Source organism: Antechinus flavipes, chromosome 2 (genome assembly GCF_016432865.1).
Source record: "Antechinus flavipes isolate AdamAnt ecotype Samford, QLD, Australia chromosome 2, AdamAnt_v2, whole genome shotgun sequence".
NCBI classification, from domain to species: Eukaryota; Metazoa; Chordata; class Mammalia; order Dasyuromorphia; family Dasyuridae; genus Antechinus; species Antechinus flavipes.
The window spans coordinates 251641493-251663732 of NC_067399.1; the positions used below are offsets into that span (position 1 = coordinate 251641493).

Here is a 22240-nt window from a genome sequence, read left to right on the forward strand (position 1 = left end):
TGATAATCTCTTTTAAGTCATTTCCAGCTATTAATGTTATTGCCTACTTCAGTTATCTTGAAACTTTTCTGGTGAGGCATCCCTTTCAGTTAAAAAAAATTGATTATGTACCCGCAGTGTGTATATATTTATTTGTAAACATGTACATTATAAAATATACAAAAATGGAAATAAAAATGTTTAAAAAAAGGTAAAATAATATTTATCTTAGAATCAAATAGGAAGTCCATGGGCAATATATAGTCAGAGTTGTGTTTTAGGAAGATTATTTTGCCAGTGGTTTAGAGAAGAGATTGGAAAAGAGAGAATTAAAGAGGAAGACAAATTAGGGAGCTATTTCAGTAGCCCAGACAAGATATAATGAGGGCCTGAACTATGGTTATGTTTGTATAAGTACAAAGCAAAGTGTAGATGTGAAAAAATGTGGAGACAGAACTGACAAGATTAGCAAATAATTATATAGATGGGATGAGAGAGAGGTTGGAATCAAAGATAATATGGTGGTGTATAGAAGGACTCAAAGGTTTCTTCCATCTCAAAATCTATGATTGTATAATTATATAAGAGACTTGTGCAGTAATGCACAGAAATTGAAATTAGATCTCCTGGCTCCCCACACTTTCCTTTATATAAGGTTATCTCTCCATCCTGAATTTGTAATCTCTATCCTAAAAGCTGAAATTTCAAGGTAAAGTGAAGAGATTCTATTAAGATCACTGAGATAAGATTCTGGACATGTGAGTTCTGATATAGACCCTCCCACTAACCTACTATCATTTCCCTTATCTGGCTTCAATTTTCTCATCTTCAAAATGAGGGGTTTTGGACTCAATGATTTCAAAAGATTCTTCTAACTTTGATAGCGTATAATTGTAATTGGCTTTGTGAAATGCCCTGCCCTCACTGAGAATCCTTTTACCCTCCCCAATGCCACATATTCATCAATCCAGTAAAATTGACCACTTTGCTTTTCTCAAATAAAACAGTCCATATCCCACTTCTAGGGGTTTTTTCTGACTTTCCCCCTTGCCTGAGATGTTCTCCATATTTATCTCTGCCTCCTGGCTTCCTTCAAGTTTCCTCAAATTAAAACCCTATGTTCTACTGAAAGCTTTTCCTGACTTTTCTTAATCCCAGTGCCTTCCATTTGTAGATTTCTTATCTTATACATAGCTTAATATGTAGTTGTTTGCATGTTGTCTTCCCCATTAGATAGTGAGTTTTTTGAGAGAAGAAACTATCATTTGCCTTTCTTTGTATCTTTCATACTTAGCACAGACACAGTAGGTGCTGATTAAATGTTTATGACTGACTAGTACAGGATTTTGTTGTTGGACTATTAACCTAATCTTCCATTTAGAGTTGCACAATCAGCTCTGTAAGGTAATAGGGAAAGAAGTGACTGAATTCACAGGTTCTGTTTAGGTAGATGTAGATATAGCACATCCTCTTTACTTTTTTGGTACTTTTATAATACGTATCTAGAAACAGCCCTCTCAAGTCAGATTTTCCAATGTTTTCCTTCCTTTATTTTTTTCTGCCAAGGTCTGATTTTTCCCTATTAATTTAAATAGCTAGATCCACCTTCCTCTAGCAAGAGAATACATTTGCTGCTCAATGAGTTTTCTTAAGTCCCTATTATTTGGATGAATCATAATCAGAAGTCCAGTGGGCAGGATGTGCATAAATATAATTTCTTTTTAAATGTTTATAAGACTTTGACATATTTGACAGACTGGCAAATGTTGTACAAGATAGACTAGAAGGATGAATACTGAAAGGATAGTTTGGTTCCTGAAGTCCATTAGTCAACTGTTCCAGGAGCCAGTGAGGTTTTTATATAGGCACCTTTATCATATGTCTGTTATAGAAATCAACAGTAATTCCATGAGTCAGTGCCTGAGGCATCAATGAGGTAAAAGTAATAGGAGAGAAGAGGGTGATTGTTGGGGAGGGACAAAGAATGCTGAATATAAATCTACTTTCTTTTTATTTATTGGTTATATGTAAAACATAATTATAAAGAAATTATTTATTTTATACTGGGAATATTTGTACAAGTGTTTAAAGCCAGTCCCTTTAGAAGATTCTGCTATACTAGCTGCTTTATTTTTTTCAATGCAGATTTTCTGTTTTGTGTCCAAAGCATCTCTAGTTTAAATTCTGCCCTTGCTCTCTCTTCTTGCCCTCCTTCTTCCTCTTTTCAGAACATGCTGGCCCTGAAATCAATCAATAACCCTCATGTTAGAAGCTGTCTTCAAGGGAATTGATAGACTTCTAAATTAATAAGTTATAACCAACTGTCCTTCTCAGATTGAGGTGTATTCCTGCATAATTCAGCTCTGGGTGATGTATGGCTAGCCCCTGACCTTAGAATAGGAAGAGAAAAGTGTAGAAAGACTTAGACATTGCAGTACATTGGGGTCAAACTTACTGAAAAGCCAAAGGCATACTGGGGAGTAGAGAGAGGGGCAAGCATACTAACCAGGGCTTTCAGTCAAGTGTAGAAACGTTACTGGAAGAATATTTTCCTCAGATGTAAAAACAGTGAATGAGAGGGAAGAAAGGGCAGTAACAAAAAGGACAATCTGACCTCAGGTATATTGAATAGCCCTTTTCCCAGTACAATTCTGCCTTGCATCAACTAATGACCTGGGCCAACAGAGAACCATGAGCTGAGATACAAAGATGGAAGTCACTTATGGGAGGGAAGAAATATCCCGACATTCACACCAAATATCAGCACCTAGGGCAAAGCCTTTTTTTCCTACAAGCTAGTTACTTTGCTAATCAAGTGGCATTGATGGCCAACAAAAACACTCATCTTTTAATCTGGGGAGAGGAGAGAAATCTGGAGATCAGGTCAAAGTGCAAAGTTCTTTAAGAGCAAATTAACCTCATGTGATTGACTTTACTTTCTAAAAAACTTTTTTTTGGGGGGGGGTGGAGCTTCATGTTTGTGTAACTAATAAGTGAGTTCAATACATGGTTTAGGGATTCTGCACACTCATAAATGATGTGAATCAAGCTGCACTAGTTGAAGAGAACCATAATTGTAAACTTGTCATTCATAAAGCAACAGAGCTCCATGTTCCTTATAAAGGCAAATTTTACTTCAGAATCTTTTAACAGTTCAAGCAGTGTTCAGGTGTAAACCATGCTTATGTGAAAGCATCCTGAAATTTTAGTCATTGTGTGTTTCTTAAACTTGGTTTCAGAGCCTGTGGACAACACCATAGTGCACAAAGTGCTGGGCCTGAAGTCAGGAAGACTCATTTTCTTAAGTTCAAATCTGTCCTTAGTCACTTACTAATTGTGTGACCCTGGACAAGTCATTTAACCCTCTTTACCTCAGTTTCCTCATCTGTAAAATGATCTAGAAAAGAAAATGGCAAACTACTCTAGTATCTTTGCCAAGAATACTCCAAATGGGATCACAGAGGATTAGACTGAACAACCCCAATACCAAAATTTGATTTTTTTAAAGTGGCACATGCCAATAGCTAAAAATGTATGGCATCTTACTTAAAGTTAATCAGAATACAGGGGAGACATGAAATGGATATATAAACCTGAGAATCTTCCACCAAGATAATAAAACCCTGATAATAAAAACAATGGAAGCAGATGAGGTCAGAGACTTTAAACAGATGATCCTTCAGGAATACTAACAGTTAAGGAATATTTATATGCCTTTGTAATGGCTCTCCTCATAAAATAATCTCTCATCATTTCCTCTTCTGTAGTTCCTAATCCCATCTTTTACATGATAACATTTTTGATCCCCTCAGCTGCTACTTCCTGCTTTCCTACTACCAAAAAAAATCTTATTTTCATTCTAGATTTATCTTTTACATTCTATATGTTTATTTTTCTACTCTTTAGTAGAATATAAGCTCTTTGAGGATAGAAAATGTTTCATTTCTTTTCTTTATATCTCTAGCACCTCACACAATATTGATTGAATGAATGCTATAAAATGTGGCTTCAGGAAGATGGAGTCATTATTGCTGTCACACATTCAATGGAGAAAATGTTTGTTATATTCTTCAGAGCATATGTGATAAGCAAGAATCTTTGATAACTACAATGTCCTGATATGACATTTCCTGGAAGAATAAAGAACAATTCATTTGTTAAGAATCTTAAAGATTCAGAAACATTACACTATTACAGGCATTATTACTCTATGTGATATTGATGGGTTGGCAGAAGCACTGCTTTTGGTAAGGTAACATCATTAGAGCCACTCAATTCCATAAGAACAATGTTATAAGTGAAAGACAAGGATAATGTTGTAAATGGGATATGTGAATGCTGTTTATAGTAGCCTTTCATGATGTTACTCTTATTCCATTATAATAGATAAATTACATTGTTAGAAAATATTTATCAAGGCAATGTTATGTGGCATAACATTGTCTTTAGGTCACCTTTCCATTTTGTTGTTCAATCATTTCAGTCTTGGCTGTCTCTTTATGACTCCATTTAGAGTTCTTGGCAAAGATACGGGAGGGGTTTCCTTCTCCAGCTCATTTTACAAATGGAGAAACTGAAGTAAACCAGATTGAGTGACTTGTCCAGGACCACGTTACTTGTTAAGTATCTGAGGCTGTATTTGAACTCAGATCTTCCTGACTTCATGCCCGGCACTCTATCCACTGTGCTACTTAGCTATCTATAAATGGGAAAGCTTACTGTACATTATGTTTCTGCAAATAAGTACAAATGTCCCAGTAGGCTTGTGAGAAGACATGATCACTTATTCATAAATGTGGCATAGTTGTGTGATATAAAATCATATCTTCATTGAGGGAATGTCTATACATATGGTTATGTGCCTTTCCAAAGACCTCTGAAAAAAAAAATAGTAACTGAAGGTCTACAATAAGAAATAAATTTAAAAAGCAATTAATTCCTTTCTTTTCACAGTTCTATTTCTTTTTATTGTTCATTTTGTTTTGTTTTGCTAAGGCAATTGAGGTTAAGTGACTTGTCCAAGGTCACACAGCCAGGAACTGTTAAGTGTCTGAGGTCAGATTTGAATTCAGGTCCTCCTGACTTCAGGGCTGGTGCCTTATCCACTGTGCCACCTAGCTGCCCCACAGTTCTACTCTAAAATTAATTATTTATAAATAAAAAATAAAAAGTTGTGCTTTAAAACCATTAGTAACTCAAAGTTATATGTTTGTAGTTTACCACTCTTAAATCTGAAACTTAGGGGCAGGCAAAATGGCCCAATGGACAAACTGGTCCACAATCTGTTTTTGTAACAATCTGTATTTTTAGTTTTTAAAATATAATGTCTCTGGTCTAACTTATCTAATTTTGTGTGCCAATACCTTTGATAAAATTGTAGTTCATTAAGTTAGCTTTCAGAATAGAAGTGAACATATAATCACAATTAATTTGCCTATACTCTTCTTTTACTCTAGACATTAACTATCATTGGTCTTTAACCAATCTCTGAATGTAATCACAGCTTTAAAAAGATACACATAAGGACCAAACATTTTAGAACATAAAGGCTATGATATTCCCCTGAGAGTATAACAATTGAAGTGATTAGAACTGGTTGAGTTTTAGTCCTTCACAAAAGACGTAAGTCCAGAAAAGATTTGTGAAGGTGAGAAAAGGAGGCGTAATTTTGCAGAGAGAAACAGACAATGTAATTCTATTGTAGTCAGGATATGACATGGCAGACGTGGAGAAAACTTTTTTTAAAGAGAGAGAGTGAACTCCTGGGAGTCTGATCCAGTTACCTGGAGAGCTAAAAATGCTAATTAATCTTGTGAGGTATCCTTCTTGCCCATTCTTAATAGAGCCAACTAGTTATTCTTGGGATACTTCCCCCAACAAATTTGAGCCAATAATTATATCTCCTTCCTCGGAAATGACGACCAAAATTAAGTCCTTTAGGATTTTGTTCTTTTTTTTAAGTTGCTAATTCCCAAAGCCTTTTTTTATGCTGTGGTAGGCTTTACAAGTAACTATTTTTGTAAACATGGCAAGGAAACATGAATGATGGTGATGATGATGATGATGATAAGGGTGATAATTACTTATATTTCTATGATGCTTAAAGGTGTGAAAAGCATTTACCTCAGAAAACTATAAGGTAAAGTGTTCAAGTATTGTTAGACCCATTTTATAGATGGGGAAATGGAGGTTCAAAAAAGGGAAGTGGCTTTCCTCATACTCATTTCTCCAAGAATTGTTTTGAGGATTAAGTGAAGTAATAATTGCAAAAAAAAAAATGCTTATCAATGATAAATCACAATAGGCAAAGAAGGTATTGTGATTGATTTCTATTATGTGATACTCTAGATGGACATGTAGGTTTACATATCATTTCCCTCAAGGCTGACTTCCTCTTCTGGACAAATCAGTTGCTTTCCATAATGGTCCCAAGACCACTCTGGAAATTTCAGCTCTTCCTCCATACCTTCAGAAGAGGCTAAAGGTCCATCAAATGAGTTAAATCCGAGTCAGAAAGTTAAGGAAACAGCCCTAACTCACTGAAGCTGACCAGACTTGATAGACAATGGGAACAATTCAAAGAATCACCAAATCCCAGAGTTAGAGAGAACTTTTAGAAAACACCTAATCAAAGCCCCTCATAGACAATCCATGACTGATAAGGATATATCCTTCACCAGTAGCCAGACAGTGAATGGGTAGTCCACAACTATCAAACAATCAAATCTAATCAAATGAACATTTGGTAAAGTCGTATCTACAATATATACTAAGACACTGTGCTATGTGCTAGGGATACAAAGACAAAACAAAACAAAACAAAAAAAAAAGGTACTTATCTTCAAGGAGTGTATATTCTATTGTGGGAAATATGAAATATACACAGGTATGGCTTACATGATAATTTCAGGGAGGAGGAAAAAGCATTAACAACTGAGAGATAAGTGAAAGTTCACGGAAAATGGCAAATGAACTGAACTTTGAAGAAAGCTAGTGATTCTAAGTGTAGAATGTCAAAAGAGTATATACTATAGTCTTGAAGAAAGAGAAACAAGAAATGGAATTCCAAGTTTGAGCAATAACTGGTTAGATTGCAGTTGAAATGTAGAATAATTGAAATGGTATATTCCAAAATAATCCTGGAAGGACAGATCAGGACCAGAATTGAAATAACTTTGAACATCAAGCTAAGGAATTTAAATTTTAACTTGTAGTCACTGAAGATTCTTGAGTCAGAGAGTAACATGATGAGCTTTGTGATTCAGAAAGATTGTTTGGCAGCTGTGAGATGATTGAATGAAAGAGAAGAGAAAAAAAAAAGGAATCCAATTATAAGGTTGTAAGAATAGGGTATATAAAGGTCAATAAGGGCCTAACTTTGGGCAGTGACCTTTTGAGTGAAGAGAGCATGGATGTAAGCAATATTATGGAGGCAAAATTGCCAAGATTTGATAACCAAGTGGCAGTGGTGTTAAGGGAAAGGGAAGGGTCAAGGATGACTATGAGTTGAGAACCTGAGTGGGCTAGAAGGATAATGGCACCCTCAATAGAAATGGACAACTCTGGAGGAGTAAGTTTGAAGAGTGGAGTTTAAATTTCCTTATCTGTAAAGTGGGATTACTAATATAGATAATGCTTGCCTCATAGGATTATTGTCAGAAGTGAATGAATTAAGAAATAGAAAGTTCTAAAAAAGCTTTAATGTGCCATGTAAATGGCCGTTATTATCACAGAAAGAGCTCAATCATCAGTGTCCAATACTACAGGTCAAGAAGACTGAAAACTAAGGAAAGACTATCAGATTTAGCAATGAAAAGATCATTGTTAATCTTAAAGAGAACATTTTTAATTGATTGATGAGATAAGAAGCTAGATTTCCAAGGCTTGAGAAATGAGCAGGCAGGGAAAAAGTATAGACAACTAGACCAGATGATTTTTTCTCAGCATTTGACTGTGAAAGGCAAAAGAGAGAGAAGGCAAGAACTTGAAAGAATCATGGTATCAAGTAAAAAGGATGGGAAAGACTTCTGTGTGTTTGTAAGTTGCAAGGATGAAGTCAATAGGTGGAAAGAATCTGAAGAGGAGAAAGGAAGGAAATGGCTAAAAAGGGCCAAATCTTGAAAGAGATCAGAGGGGATGGCATCAAGAGGATAGGCAAATGGTTCATTTTGGCAAGGAAACTTCTCTTCATCAGAGACTGGGGTAAAGGAAGAGAGAATTGGTGATGGTATTAGGGGATTTAAAGGTACAGAATAAGAAAGTAAAGGGAGCTATATTTTCTCAGCAAAATAGAGAAACAGAATCCTCTGCTGAAAAGAAGAGGATAACATAAGAAGCTTGAAAAGAGACAAAAAGGTTCGATATAATATAGTATAATAGTATGGTATGATATGGTATAGTATAAAGAGCCAATTGGGGAAGAATAAAAAAAATTCTGTATGTAGTAAGATCCAAATAAAATAATATAATACTCATTTGTAGTATTCTCATATTGCAGAGAGGTATAACTTTCTCCATAGGAATTTGGCATCATCCAAGTAGGAGGAGAGATGGTGACTAATGGGAGTAACCCAGAGTTGGAGTTTCACAAGGCATGATTAGCAATAGGACAGGAGGACAAAGGATTTAAGGGTAGAAGACAGGGTGTAATTGAATTATACTTAACTATGTTTAACTATGGATTAAGATTGTAAAAGAAGGAAAAACAAGAACCAAGAAAGCCAAGGAAAGTGAAATACTTGGAGGGAATAGAGATGAGAAAGATTTAGGAAGACTGAAGCAAAGGGAGAGATAGGGAGTGTATAAGAGGGTATATAAAGATCAGAACAGTGGTCAAGCAAAGGAATTACAGAACTGTCGATCCTGGAGGTAGAACATTGTACAATAGTGAGATCAAAAGTTGACTTTCCCTATGTATCAGCTTTTTGACTATAAACCAAGAATTATTTAACTCCTTGAGAAAGATGAGAAAATACATTAAGATCCAATAGAAAATTACTACCATGACATAGATTTAGGTGAAACAGAAACAAAAGAGTCATAAAGAGGAGAAGTTATTAAGTAATAGCAACAGAGGAAGGTCTGGAATTAGCAGTGAAGGGCAAAGAAAAGAAAAATGTCTATTCTTCCTCCTCACCCAGTGTGTCATGGAGAAGCGGGGAAGATGAACAAAGTGCATTTCATAACTTCAGAGACCTTGGGATATGGTGTATTCTAGGATCAGCAAGTTTCTAATGGGTGTAAGACAAAAATGTGAAAATAATGTTAAGGCAGCTCAGTCCAATTTTAAACAATGGGTAATAACATTACACAACATCAGTGGGTGATACGACCTTCTTTTTCCTTCCTCCTTCCAACCTCTAGTGAATCATTGTAGCTCTACATCAGTCCTCAGTTTGGAACTTGGAGAGTTTTCACAATTTCTACACCTCAAGAATGACGCTGCCGTCCTATGGTCATGAATCCTCTTACTGTTCTTGTTTCTCTTGTTCTAGGCTGTTGATTATGAGATGAACAGAGCTTTCATGCTGACTGTGATGGTATCCAATCAAGCACCCTTGGCCAGTGGGATCCAGATGTCCTTCCAGTCTACAGCAGGAGTGACCATCTCAGTTATGGACATTAATGAGGCCCCATATTTCCCTTCTAATCACAAGCTGATACGCCTAGAGGAGGGTGTTCCCATGGGGACAGTGCTGACCACATTTTCGGCTGTGGATCCTGACAGGTTCATGCAGCAGGCAGTAAGGTGGGTCCCTGGAGGAAAGACAATCTTTGACCCAAAGGGAATGTCTCAGTTTTACTTAGGTAAGCTAGTCCTTGAGAAATACCTTGAGAAAGGCTGCCCAGCACCGAAGCTCACAAATATCTCATGCATTGTAAAAATCAAAACCAAACTTGCTTCTACAGCTTCTTTCTCCTCTGTTGAAAAGTCATAGAGAAGGGTCCTAAGTGGCTAACACAGAGTTCTGCATTTACCAGACTCACGCTGCCCTAGGTCAAAAAGAGGAAGAGTATCTTAAGAGAAAAGCTACTGGTTATTTCCTGGATGGAGGGAGCAGACTAGTCATTGATCCTTGGGCAACCTTGCCTGGGCTCTGAGGGATTGATCTGCTAACTTAGAGGAGACACCCTCAGAGTATATGCCCAATTTTATTGTTATTTCCATCTGCAGCTGTGTAAAGATGTACAATTCAAAGCCAGAAAGAAAGAGTCAAACTTGAAATAGCCAAATGTGTTCTAGTATCAGCTAGAATTCTGTGTAACCCAGAACACATCACTTTGGGACCTTGGTTTCCTTAGGAGGTTGGATTAGATGACTTAATTAGGTTAGGTCATCTAATTAGATGATTAAATGTTCATTCCCACTCTAAAATTTTACAATAAGGAGGAATGGTGCTCTTCTTTTCTCATTCCAAAGATGAGGTACAACCTTGATTTGATTTTAAAAGACTGTGCAATAATAGGTGGTTAAATCTTGCAGAATCATAGGGCTTAAAAGGACAGAAACATTGTGGTCAGACAAGGGCTGCCCAATGATGGATGGATTCTTCAGCCATTCTTGGCTTGTGGAATGGGCAAAGTTGACAAAACAGAAAACGACCAATATTTTCATTCGCTGATTGTGGTGGGAAAGGTTAGCAAGAAAATTTCTTGTCCTTTTCACACTTGAACTTCCTCCCATCTCCTGAAGGTACTATATCAATTTCAATTGCTAAAATCTTCATTAAAGTTCCTCCTTGAGTTTCAAAAGCCTTTCTTCTTGTTTAATTAGATACATCTATGCAATCTCATCAGCTTAAGTGTTTTCAGGTACATATGGCAACACATTCTTGCCTTTGCATTTTATATTGTTCTTATGTATGTTCTTCCAAAATCCTCCATGGTTGTCCTATTTAACCAGCATGCTACAAAGCTGCTCCTAATTTTTTTTTAAATATTTGTTAATACCAGTACAGGCTCAAATTATTCATCTATTATCTCTCATTCTTGCTATATGACCAACCAGCCTACTTCCTTTTCTTGTCATATATATCCTCAGGAATGTCTTTTATAGCATTTCATATGCTCAACTTATTGTTGATAATCTGCTTCAGCCTAGATAAATCCACCATACAAATTTCTATTATCCTTTGGGTCTTCTTAGATAATGTTTTCCCATTAATCAAAACCATTGGTATCAATGCTGCTTTTGCAGTAACATGAGCATTGAGATCACTGATGGTACTCCACAATTTCTCAAATGGCATTTGGCCTGATGTTTTGTTTCATTTTAGGCCCTGCTCATTGTCCCCCTGAAACTGGACTGAATTAATGCATTGCCCATTTCCCTCCTTTCTCAAGATCTTCTGTACTTAAGTCTTCTTCCCTTATACTTAAATATTTCACTGAACAGACTGAAGCCCCTCAAATATGACATTTTCCCCTCTACCCAAAGCCTTAGAAATGATCAAATCTTTGATCTTACCGTCAGCTATGATCCATCTCTAATATTAAATTCCTAGATTCCTTTCTCTGATTTTAATTTCACATCCTATGTCTACCTCACTCCTCTCTTAACTATTCTTCATCCTTATTTTGGCCTCAGTCCCCTTCTATACCAGCCCATCATACCCACTCTGATTTCACTTTCCTCCTTTTTTTTAGTCTTAACACTCTGGCTAACCAATTTAATCATATGTCATCCCCCTCCCTGGGAATCTCTTGTCCCCCTGTCCTGTTGTCACACTTTTCATGTCAAATCCCAGCCCTAGGTTTTCTGCTACCATCTCCCTTTTTTGTTCCTACACATATGTTGCAGAACACTAATGAAGAAAGGTCCATTGCAAATGTATGTTATCCAAATTCTGCTAGGCCCTTGCTGCTGCTGCACAGCGACCCTCTCATTTATTCTTATTCATCCCTGATTCTCTTTCTGTGTCTTTCTGTCTTAGTGTGTGTGTGTGTGTGTGTGTGTGTGTCTGTCTCTCTTATTCTTGTGTGTGTGTTTCTCTGTGTATCTCTTTGTCTCAGTCTCTCTTTGTATATGTGTCTCTATATCTCTGCCTCTGTCTATCTTGTGAGCTTCGGTGCTGTCTCTGTCTCTGTCTCTCTATCTCTCCATCTCTCTTTCTATCTCTGTTTTTGTCTCTTTCTCCCCTTTATTCTTTCATCTCTCTCTCTATCCCTTCTTCCCCCAACTATTCTAAACCTTCTTTTCTCTCGTCAAATCTCCATCACTTCTCTACTCTTGCTCTCAGCAGAGAGCCTTGTCTTTTGCTTTACAAAGAAAAATCAAGACCATGTGACATGAATTCAATTTTCTTCATGGTTCAACACCTCAAAAACCTCTCTGTACTATCAAGGTTCTGTAGTCCAATCCCTTTATTTGAACAAAAGGTCAAACCACCTATCTACAATTACACTAGTGTTTCAGTCAGGATTTGAATTCGAGCCTTCCTGACTCCAAAGAAGTATATGCACTAGACTAAGCTTTGTCTAAGAACCATCCCGACTAAATATGATGAGGCTTATCAGCATGTTGACCAAAGAGAGAAGTGGCTTTTGGCCCCAAACTTCCAAGACCATTTACTTAGTAAATCACAAAGGTTTTTTATCTGCATAAGCAGAGAGAATAACTCCATGAATAAAATCCTTAAATCCTTGACATAGCTGAGCAAACGGACAGTGAGTCTATCTCCCTATTTGTCTAATGGAGAAAGGCTCTAGTCATGGGATTTAGAACAAGTGCAAAAAAGACTTTGAAGACATGGCCGGAGTTTTGAAAGCCTGCAAAATGCTTTAATCCACTACCTCTCCTTTCCCACCTCCTCAGACTTTCCTTATTGCATCTGAGCTAAGGGATCTGTTCAAGATCCCTTATAAAAGAATACAACCCATAGAAGCACTGCCTTGCTGCCTCCACTGAATGGCCAACTCAGCCATTCAAGGAAGCTCAGCAGGATTGGAGAAGCCTCAGGCTTGTACAGTCTAGACATCAAATCTGAAAGTGCCTCCCCTAACAACCTTCAGCCAGGGGCTGTTCAACTACTCCAGCCGAAGTTCCCAGACCACACATTTTATGGCAAAATTGTTGTTTTGCCAGTGGATCAAGTGGCACATTTTGAAAACAAAGGCATAAAGTTGTTTACCTGGGGTTTATCTCAGAGAACAGTACTTTGCCATGGCAGACTGAGGCTATTAAGTTCAGCTGAGCTTTTCCTCAGCACAAGCTTTCTGAAATGCAAAATGAGATTTTTTTCCCCCTGTGGCTGACACAGCAAAAAGATGAGAGAGGAACTAGTCAAAGAAGCCTGCAAGGAGAGGCAGATTTAAAAGCCTTGAGGACTGGATGCAATCCTGAGTGTGTAAATGGGATCCCTGCTTTATAAAATAGGTGCATTCTAAAGAGATTTTTATATATTAAATCCTCATAAACAAGCTGTTGCTTGTTTAAAAAGTGCTGCAGTCATTTAGAATCAGGAAGGCTTGGTTCTAATATCCCTTGTCCAATATTTACTAGGTAGGTGAGTCATTTAATCTCTGTGCCCGACTCAGTGATTTCTAGGGTCACTTAAAATTCTCAGTCTATGGACTTTGATCTATTTCCCATTCAATTCAATAAGTATTTGTTAAGTGAGGCACTCTGGTGACAGAGATGTGAAAAACAATCTCTGTTCTAAAGGAACTTGAACTTCTGCTGTGAGGGATGTAGGAAAAATACAGGAGAAAACCCTGAGGCCTAAGGAGATCCAGAGGGAGTTCCTGTAGGAGGTAAGCTGACTCTTGAAAGAAACTAGAAACCCTAGGAGGTCAAAGTGGCAAGCTAGAAAGGAGGAATAAACTGTGCAGAGACAGAGAGGTAGATGATACAATACCATGTTTGGGGAATGGCAAGTTGACTATTTAGCTGAAGTAATGAGTACAGTAAGGAGAGATGGTGAGTAAAAAGTGTGAAATTTACCAAGTATTCTATTTTGTAAAATGATAATTACCCACTAGGTTATCTGATAGTAAATAGAGGATGCAAAAGACATATTTATTGTATTTAAAGACATAGAAAAACTTCCCAAGGAGAAAGACATCAGAATACTTTTCAAAGCAATATGCCCACAACTCCGGATGAGCCCATTAACTTATCAAGGACAAAATGAAGGAAATAATCAAGATTCAGCTTTGCTCAAACCTTCTCTAAGCCTCAGTTCTCTTATTTGTGAAATGTAGGGTTTGGAGGAGATACCTCACTCAGTTCTAAATTTTATATAAATAGAAAGAAAAGCTGGGTTTCTCCCAGTAAATAGAGAGTCATTTGCCAGGAGGACTATAAGGTAATTTACAGGGAGAAAAACGAGGGGTCTGCTATGTCAAACAGCTCCACCAAGCATGCTGGAATGCTAGTAACATTTTCCCAAGTGGATATCAAGTATGAGCCGCCTTTGGATCAAGGCTATTTCAGGTGCCAGTTCTCATTGCTACCATCTTTCCCCTAATAAGATCAGCAGTACTTAAAGGAAGGAAAAAAAATCCTTTATTTCAAATTCTACCAAGGGTCCTTCAAGAGAGAACTTTGTCTCTATTTATTCCTTTTCTCCATAGATACTCCAAGCTGTCCGATCCAGCAAACTGGCTGAACATTAATGCCACGAATGGTCAGATCACCACGGCGGCTGTCCTTGATCGAGAGTCTGTCTACATTAAGAATAATGTCTACGAGGCCACGTTCCTGGCGGCTGACAATGGTGTGGCCCAGATCTGCATTGTTCATGCTTCAGTGAGACCCTAATGTGATGCATTAGCAGGAATGATGCCCTGACAGAGTTGTCAGGATAACTTATCCTTTCCCCAGGTTTTACGGTCAAAAGAAAGGGGGGAAATGTGAAAGTGGGACAGGAAATTGGTGGAGTAAATTAAATGTGCACAGGATTCAGAATGTGTTATTAAAGGGAAGCCGAGGCAAATAGAGGATTGATTTGGAAGGTTTGCTCAGTGGGGCCTGTGCTTTGTTTCTGACAGCTTTAAAAGAAAGTAGAAAAGCTAAAAAAGGGAGATACCACAGCCTTTGTAGGAGGTCACAGGAAACAAAGCAGAGGAGCCAGGGTCTGCCCTGCCCTTTTGTTCATTTAGTCAGTCAAGAAGCATTTAGCAAGTGTCCCCTATGTGCCAGGCACTGAGCACAGTGTTGGAGATTCAAAGAAAGGTAAAGGAGAGTCCCTATACTCAAAGAGCTCACAATCTAACATTCAGATAACTGTATACAAACAAGCTCTATACTATTGGATCAATTGGAGATAATCAATAAAGGGAAGACACTAGAATTAACAAGAATCCTAGGTCTGAGGAAAGGCTTCCTGGAGAAGGTAGGATTTAGGAAGACCAAGATCTCCCACTGCATCCCACCCCATCGCCAGCCATCTTGACTTTTGTCTTGCTCCTACGCACTGGAGGAGAGAGTGAGATTGAACACTGTATACCTCTGCCTCACTTAATTCCAATACACTCAAAAGTCATGATACCCCTGTCATGAGTCATTGGTCCTCTTCCAGAATGAAGGATGAATAACAACAAAAGGGATTTTAATGGGAAATGAAAAGCAAGGAAAGTGAGGAAGTAGAGAAGTGGAGGGAGGGAATTCCAGGTTTGGGAGGTGGGCAGTGGAAAATGCCCAGTCAGGATTAAATGGTCTATCTTATACAGCGAATACCAAGGGGGCCAGTGTTACTAGGTCACAGAATATATGTAGAGTGAGTAAAGTGTAAGAAGACTGGAAAGATTGGATAGCTATTTGTTCAAGAAACATGTATTCTCATGTATAAAATACTATGCTAGAAAACAGGGACAATATAAGAAAAGTATTTCAGAAAACTTGGGTTTAGCCAAACACAACCACTGATTAACTGTGTGACTTTAGACACTTTCCCTTTCTGGGCCTTTAGTTTCTTCCTCTTGCAAATAAAGGGCCTAAAAGAGAGGATTTCTAAAATCCCTTGCATTCTACCACCACTAGGAGCAAGAAGTGAATGTTGCAGACAATTTACTGCTACCCCATGAGGATTAGAATAATGCAAAATCACCATGGGTTTCTGTAAGAGATCGTGAGTTTCCCTGAAGACTGACTGACCACTTGTCAGGGAATATTCTAGCAGAGATTGCAGCTCAAACTAAACAAAATGGCCTCTGATGGATCTTTGTCCTGATCCTGTTTTCCTAGAAGAAGGTTCGACAGGTGGGAGTCTTAGAAAGAAGGACAAAAAAACAAGCTCATAGTTGTTACTTTTGGGAAAAATGTACATGTGTGAAAATAAAATCCCAGGTTAATGTTTCCTCTAGTCTTCTCCTCAGTCTTAGCCTTTTAAATCCCATAGGAGGCCACAGTGACTGCTCTATTCCCTGAATGTTTTGTGGGTCAAAGGCGCTGCCCTGATATTTGTACTGCAAAGATAAAGGAGCTGGTAACCTTCTCTCTGGTCCCTCTGCAGCTCCCAGAATTGAAATTGCATGAAGATTTCTGAAAAATGAATTGTCACTATAATAGTGCAGCCATAAAAATGCACATGAAAAAACATCTCATTTAAAATTCCTTCCTGAGTGCTCAGGGTAATGGCTAAAGTTTTATCTAGGTTAATAGAATCCCTTTGCATGTCTCCCTGCTTATGTGCTGTGTCATCATCTACTTATCAAAGCAGCTTTTCAAAGGCAAGAACAAGGCTGCGTTTCCTTAAATTTGTTTTGATGTGTTTTGTGAAAGATTAAAGAGACATCCCCTCGGATATATTTTTTACACATGGTCTGCTTCAACAAGAACAGGCAGCTGTTAATGCAAGGTCAGGTGCCTCCATCTGAAGCCAAGACCAGGATTAGAATAATGCTGCCCTCCCCTCTTTTGTGCTCACCTTTGGTAGTGTGGGACCCATGCCTACTTCCCATCCCATCAGGTGGGCAACTGAGTCCTCAGGAATCAGTCAGGTAGATGGCTTGGAGTCTTGTAGAAGAATTGGGCTCTATAGTGAATAAAAAGTCATTTGAGCTGGTCTCATCAACCCTGAGTCCCAATTTCCCCATCGATAATGTGGGATGGAGAAGCAATAAAAATGCCTGCCCTCGAGGGCATAGACACAGTCTAGATGCCCTAGGTTTTCTGGCTTTGGAGGTTTCTGTAAGGTCTGAGTGACTCCTACATCCATCCCTCCATCCACGTGGAAGAGAGCAAGCCAATAAAGGATATCAATTCTCTGTCTAGTTGACAGTTACCTATAACATATCTGCTTTGGGATTAAAAGTATCATATGAGGCTTCCTCATCTCCTAGGATTGAGCTAAGGATACATTTTCAGGGTTATGAGTTTGGACAATATTTTCATCTGTACTTAGCAGGTGGCCTGAGGGAGATCTTTGACTAGGTCCACAGGGTCACTTCTTGAGGTAGCAGCAGGACCAAGAATAGATTCCTCAAATCAGGGATTTCTAATCTATATCGATCCAGCAGAGAAAAAAGGCGTTAGACTAGATAGAAGTCACAAGATCAGGGAGCTACTCTCTGATTCTTCCACTAATAATATGTGTGACCCTGGATAAATTATTTGACCTCTGAAAATGTCAGTATGCTCATATATGTATCCAAAGGAGCCAATAATGCTTATTCTACCTTCCTAGGTTCTATCAAGGCAAAAAAGAATATTAGATCCTGATCTAATATTCATGAGACCTGGGATTCCAGTCTTGGCTCTTTCATCAAGGACTAGTAGAAAGGGTGGACTAACAGAACCAAAATTTAAACTCAGGATCTCTAACTTCACATTTATTATTGCAACCACACTGTGAGTATAATGAAATCAGGAAGAGGAAGGGATTTCAGGAAGAAAAAAAGAAAAGGAAGAAAAGAAGGAAAAGGGGGAAGAACAACAAAGATTTGTAGAGTACTTTAGGTTTGAAAAGCACTTATTATTTAATTTTCATAGCACCTTGGGAGGTAGATGCTATTATCTTCATTTTTACAGATGAAGAAACTGTGGCAAAATGACTTGCCTAAGGTATAAGATAGGATTTGAATTCAGATCTTTCTGACTTCAAGTCTAACATATATCAACCATATAACTTAGATGCCCTGAAAATAATGTGGATCCTACATAAAAACTAGAAATCAGTGCAATATTTTACTCGTGATATGACAGCCCAAGAACTAGCCTACAAAGAAGTCCTTTATCAAGCCTTGGAGTAATTGCTGGTGGGGTGAAGGAGTGATGGAGAGGGAGTTTCTGTCAAAAGATTAGATGATGAGTCAGAGTACCTGATCTGACTCTTCCTGATAGGATACCCATGCCAAAATTCAGGGAAGAAAAAAACCACGCAATTGAGGGAGACCAAAGTAGGATTCATGAAGAAAGGAGCTTTGAAGCCTAGACACGGATCCATCTGGCTGCCCAAGAAGTACCAATTACAAGAGAGAAAAGATAGAAAAATAAATAGAGAAGTAGTCCATTATGTAGTTGTTGTGAATATGATGGTGACAACAGTGAAGATGAAAAGATCACTTTTTATAGTAGTCCCAGAGAACAAATAATGAAAATACCTCTGTCCTTTCAATAGAGAATTGAAGGATTACAAAGTCAAATTGTTATGTCCATCATCAGGTTCAGACACTATATTGTGGTCCATTTAACCATTTTTCTTTATTATAAAAGGGATCTCAATTCTAAGTGAGGAAAGATGTATATTTAGACATACCTGTGATATAAAAACAAATCAATGCATCAATAAAACTGTGTGTGATTTTAATAATCAATTGTAGCTAGGTGGTACAATGGATAGCATATAAAATCTTGAAACAGGAAGACCCAATTTTAAATCCTGTCTGTGATATTTACCACCTGTGTGACCCTGAGTAACTAATTAGCCCAATCTCTCTCAGCCTCAGTTTCTTCATCTGTAAACAGCCCCTATATCACAGAGTCATGTTCAAATGATATAATGCATTTAAGGCACATATGCAAGCCTTGAAGCATTATATAAATATTAGTTGTTGTTAATACAATACATATCAAAGATAGAAGGGAAGGGGGAGGTGAGGAAGAGAGAGAGAAAAGAAGGAAAGGAGAGATTGAGAGAAAGGGAAAAAGGGAAAAGAGAAGAAGAAAAAAGTGGGAAAAGAAAAAGAAGAGGAGGAGGAAGAAGAGAATGAGGAGTAGGAGAAGGAGAGCAGAAAAAAAAGGAGGAGGAAGAAGAGGATGAGAGGGAGAAGGAGGAGGGAAAGAGGAGGAGCACAGGAGGAGGAAGAGAAAAAGGAGGAGAATAGGAGAACAAGAGGAGGAGGAGAAGAAAGGGAAAGAAGAAGAGGAGGAAAAGGGAAGAGAAAGAGAAGAGGGAGAGACACAGAGAGATTTTATTAAGTACATACTATGTGCCAGAAATAAGCACTGGGATCATAATTATACGTAAGCAATGCAGTCTTTCCCCTCAAGTAACTTACTTAATAGGGGAAAAAAGCACATAAAGGGAAGCTAGAAAACAGAGTGAGGGAGAGATACACTCACAATAACTATAGTTTAGGACTGGCCAGGAAGTGGAATGGGAGCCTGAGAATTGGCAAGATAAGATAAATTGATCAAGAGTCCAAATTATCAGAGAACATGAGGTGATCATCCCAAGGAAAGTCTAAAGTTATATTGTTACCCCATATATCATCAGTGTTTCAATAGAAGAGGAAATTAATAGTCTAGAAAACATAGCTTGTACCCTGGTATATCTAAATCCATTTAATAAATCAGATTTTAAAGGGATTCTGCCAAACCAAGTGGGAAAGATTAAGTGGCTGAAATGATAACAAAACCCTGTCCCATTTACTGTTTGGGTATTTTCATCATCAGTATGACAGCCATGGTCAAGTGCAAGGTGGCTCGATACAGAGGATTGAGCACTAGAATCAGTCAGAAGATTTAGGTTTCTTCCTATGAGCCTCATTTTCTTCTTATGTAATATTGAAATAAATAGCACATATAATGTCTACCTCACAAGATTATTGTGGGCAAAAAATGAAAAAAATGGAATTGGATGCATCTTGTAAATTATATAGTTTTATCCAATTGAGATACTGCTGTGTTATTATAATAACACAAGATTATTATTTTATATATAGTATACACTCAGATGGTGGGTGTATACTATAATATTCTAAGTGTTTTTTTTCTATGTCAGTTAATATGAAGGTTGTAGGTGACTGCTTCTATGAATAGGGTTGTGGGCTGGGAAGTTCTGGATGTGATCCTGCTGTCTAACCCTTCTCTCCTTCCACAGGAATCCCCCCAGCTAGTGGCACAGGGACCCTGCAGATCTATCTTATAGATATCAATGACAATGCCCCAGAGCTGCTGCCTAAGGAGGCCCAGGTGTGCGAGAAGCCAAACCTGAACGTCATCAATATCACAGCTGCAGATGCTGACATCGATCCCAACATTGGCCCCTACGTCTTCGAGCTGCCCTTCATGCCATCAGCCGTGCGGAAGAACTGGACCATCACCCGATTAAACGGTAAGGGTCTGACGGCTGATCTGAGACTTCAGACTGGCACTCTAACTTCCCCCTGCCTTCCTCTCCCTTCCTCTGTCCCCATCCCCATTGCAGTACAAGCCCAAGAGCTCATCAGGAAAGATTCATATCAGATCTGCTGCAAAAACCCTTAGTGTCCTGGCACTAAGCTTGGCTAATGCAGCTCATAATTATGAATGGTTATCAGGACCAGGCTGGATATTAATCATCCACAATGGCTGAGAGGAGAAGGCAATTATCTGTCTTCCTGATGTCCCAGAGCAATTGGCCCAAGCTATGGTCAGGATCAACGGCTATGCCTTGGGCTATAATCACCCAAAGGTGGCCTCTTAATAGTGGGCAGAGGGAAATGGGAAGATGCCCTGTCACAGATGGCTGGACAGCCTCTACACAGATGCCAGACATCCATTCCTGCACATGGGTGAAGGCAGAGTCTGGGCTGGTTCAGTCCAAGATAAAGTTAGCAGATGGAACTATTATGTTGCTTTTGGATCTGCACTCCCCTCTCCAATCCTCTCTTCCCCAGATTCCAGGCTAGAAGATGCTTTCTTGATACTGTCTCTCATCCTTCAGTAAAAAGTATGTGTCTACATTGATAAATCACTTAAATTCCTTGAGAGCAACAGCCATTTCATTTTTGACTTTACATCCCCTAATCGGTCATTTATTGAGCACCTACTACGTACCAGGCACAGACCTAATCCCAGGGATACAAAAAGGCCTTTAAAGAGCTCACAGTTAATGGATTAGTTCCTGGCCTATCAGCCATTCCATCAGCAAGCATCTATTAAGCAGCTGCTCTGCGCCAAGGACTGTGCTGAATTTATGTGCTAAGCATATTATACATATTCAATAGATACTTATTAAATCAGACCATAGCAGAAGTGAACAATTTTCATCTAAATTGTCACTGAGTCATAAGATTGAGAGCTAGGAGACAGTTCAGAGATAACCTGATGCAAACTCATTTATAAATAATAAAATTGACTGAGTCCCAAAGGAGTTAAATATCTTAGGCAGGGATTTGAACCAAGGTACTTTGCCTCCAAATCCAGTATTATTTCCATTGTGCTTCTTCTTCACTACAATGAAGTCATGGGGTAGTTGTCATTGTTGAGTTGTGGCTAACTCTTCATGACGGACTTTTGACAGTTACTGGAGCAATTTGCCATTTCCTTCTCCAACTCATTTTACAGACGAAGAAACAGAAATAAACAGGCTTAAGTGACTTGGCCAGAATCTATAATTAGTATGGGTCTGAAGTCAGATTTGAACGCAGACCTCAGATCCATTACTCTATTCACTGCACCATCCAGCTGCCTCTTCACTCCCTAAGATTGCTTAATTAATAGCCAAACCAAAGGCATCTTTCTTAAAGAAAGTCCACACATGAATGAAAAATGTCATCCTGATAAGGAGATGAAAGCCACATAATAGAGTCAAAATAAAACTTATCAGCCCCAGAGAGAAGTACAGAATTATCTTGCTAGGCTCTGATTTCATGGAAAGCCAAAGGAATAGCCACCCTCTTCAGCCAGAGCCTAAAGGATTCATGTTAATAGTGGAAGAAAAAAAATGCCATAAGCTAAGCCACAAGACCTATATTCTAGCTTTGCTTCTGCTAGGATTTAGCTATGTGTTTTTGAATAAGTCACTAGCTTCGGTTTTCTCATCTCTCAAGTAGGAGATCGTAACAGCTGCCCTATCTTTTGGCCAAATAAGATAACAGATAGAGGAAAAAATTT

General features: G+C 38.3%; 1 protein-coding gene across 1 annotated transcript in view; it reads left to right on the forward strand.

Moving 5' to 3' along the window:
- Positions 1-22240, forward strand: part of CDH4 (cadherin 4) — a 1241109-nt gene that overhangs the window by 1198385 nt on the left and 20484 nt on the right. Inside the window, exons 10-12 of the mRNA XM_051976684.1 lie at positions 9474-9727; positions 14554-14696; positions 20244-20477. Of these exons, the coding sequence (XP_051832644.1) occupies positions 9474-9727; positions 14554-14696; positions 20244-20477 (631 nt within the window). The remainder of the gene's footprint in view (positions 1-9473; positions 9728-14553; positions 14697-20243; positions 20478-22240) is intronic.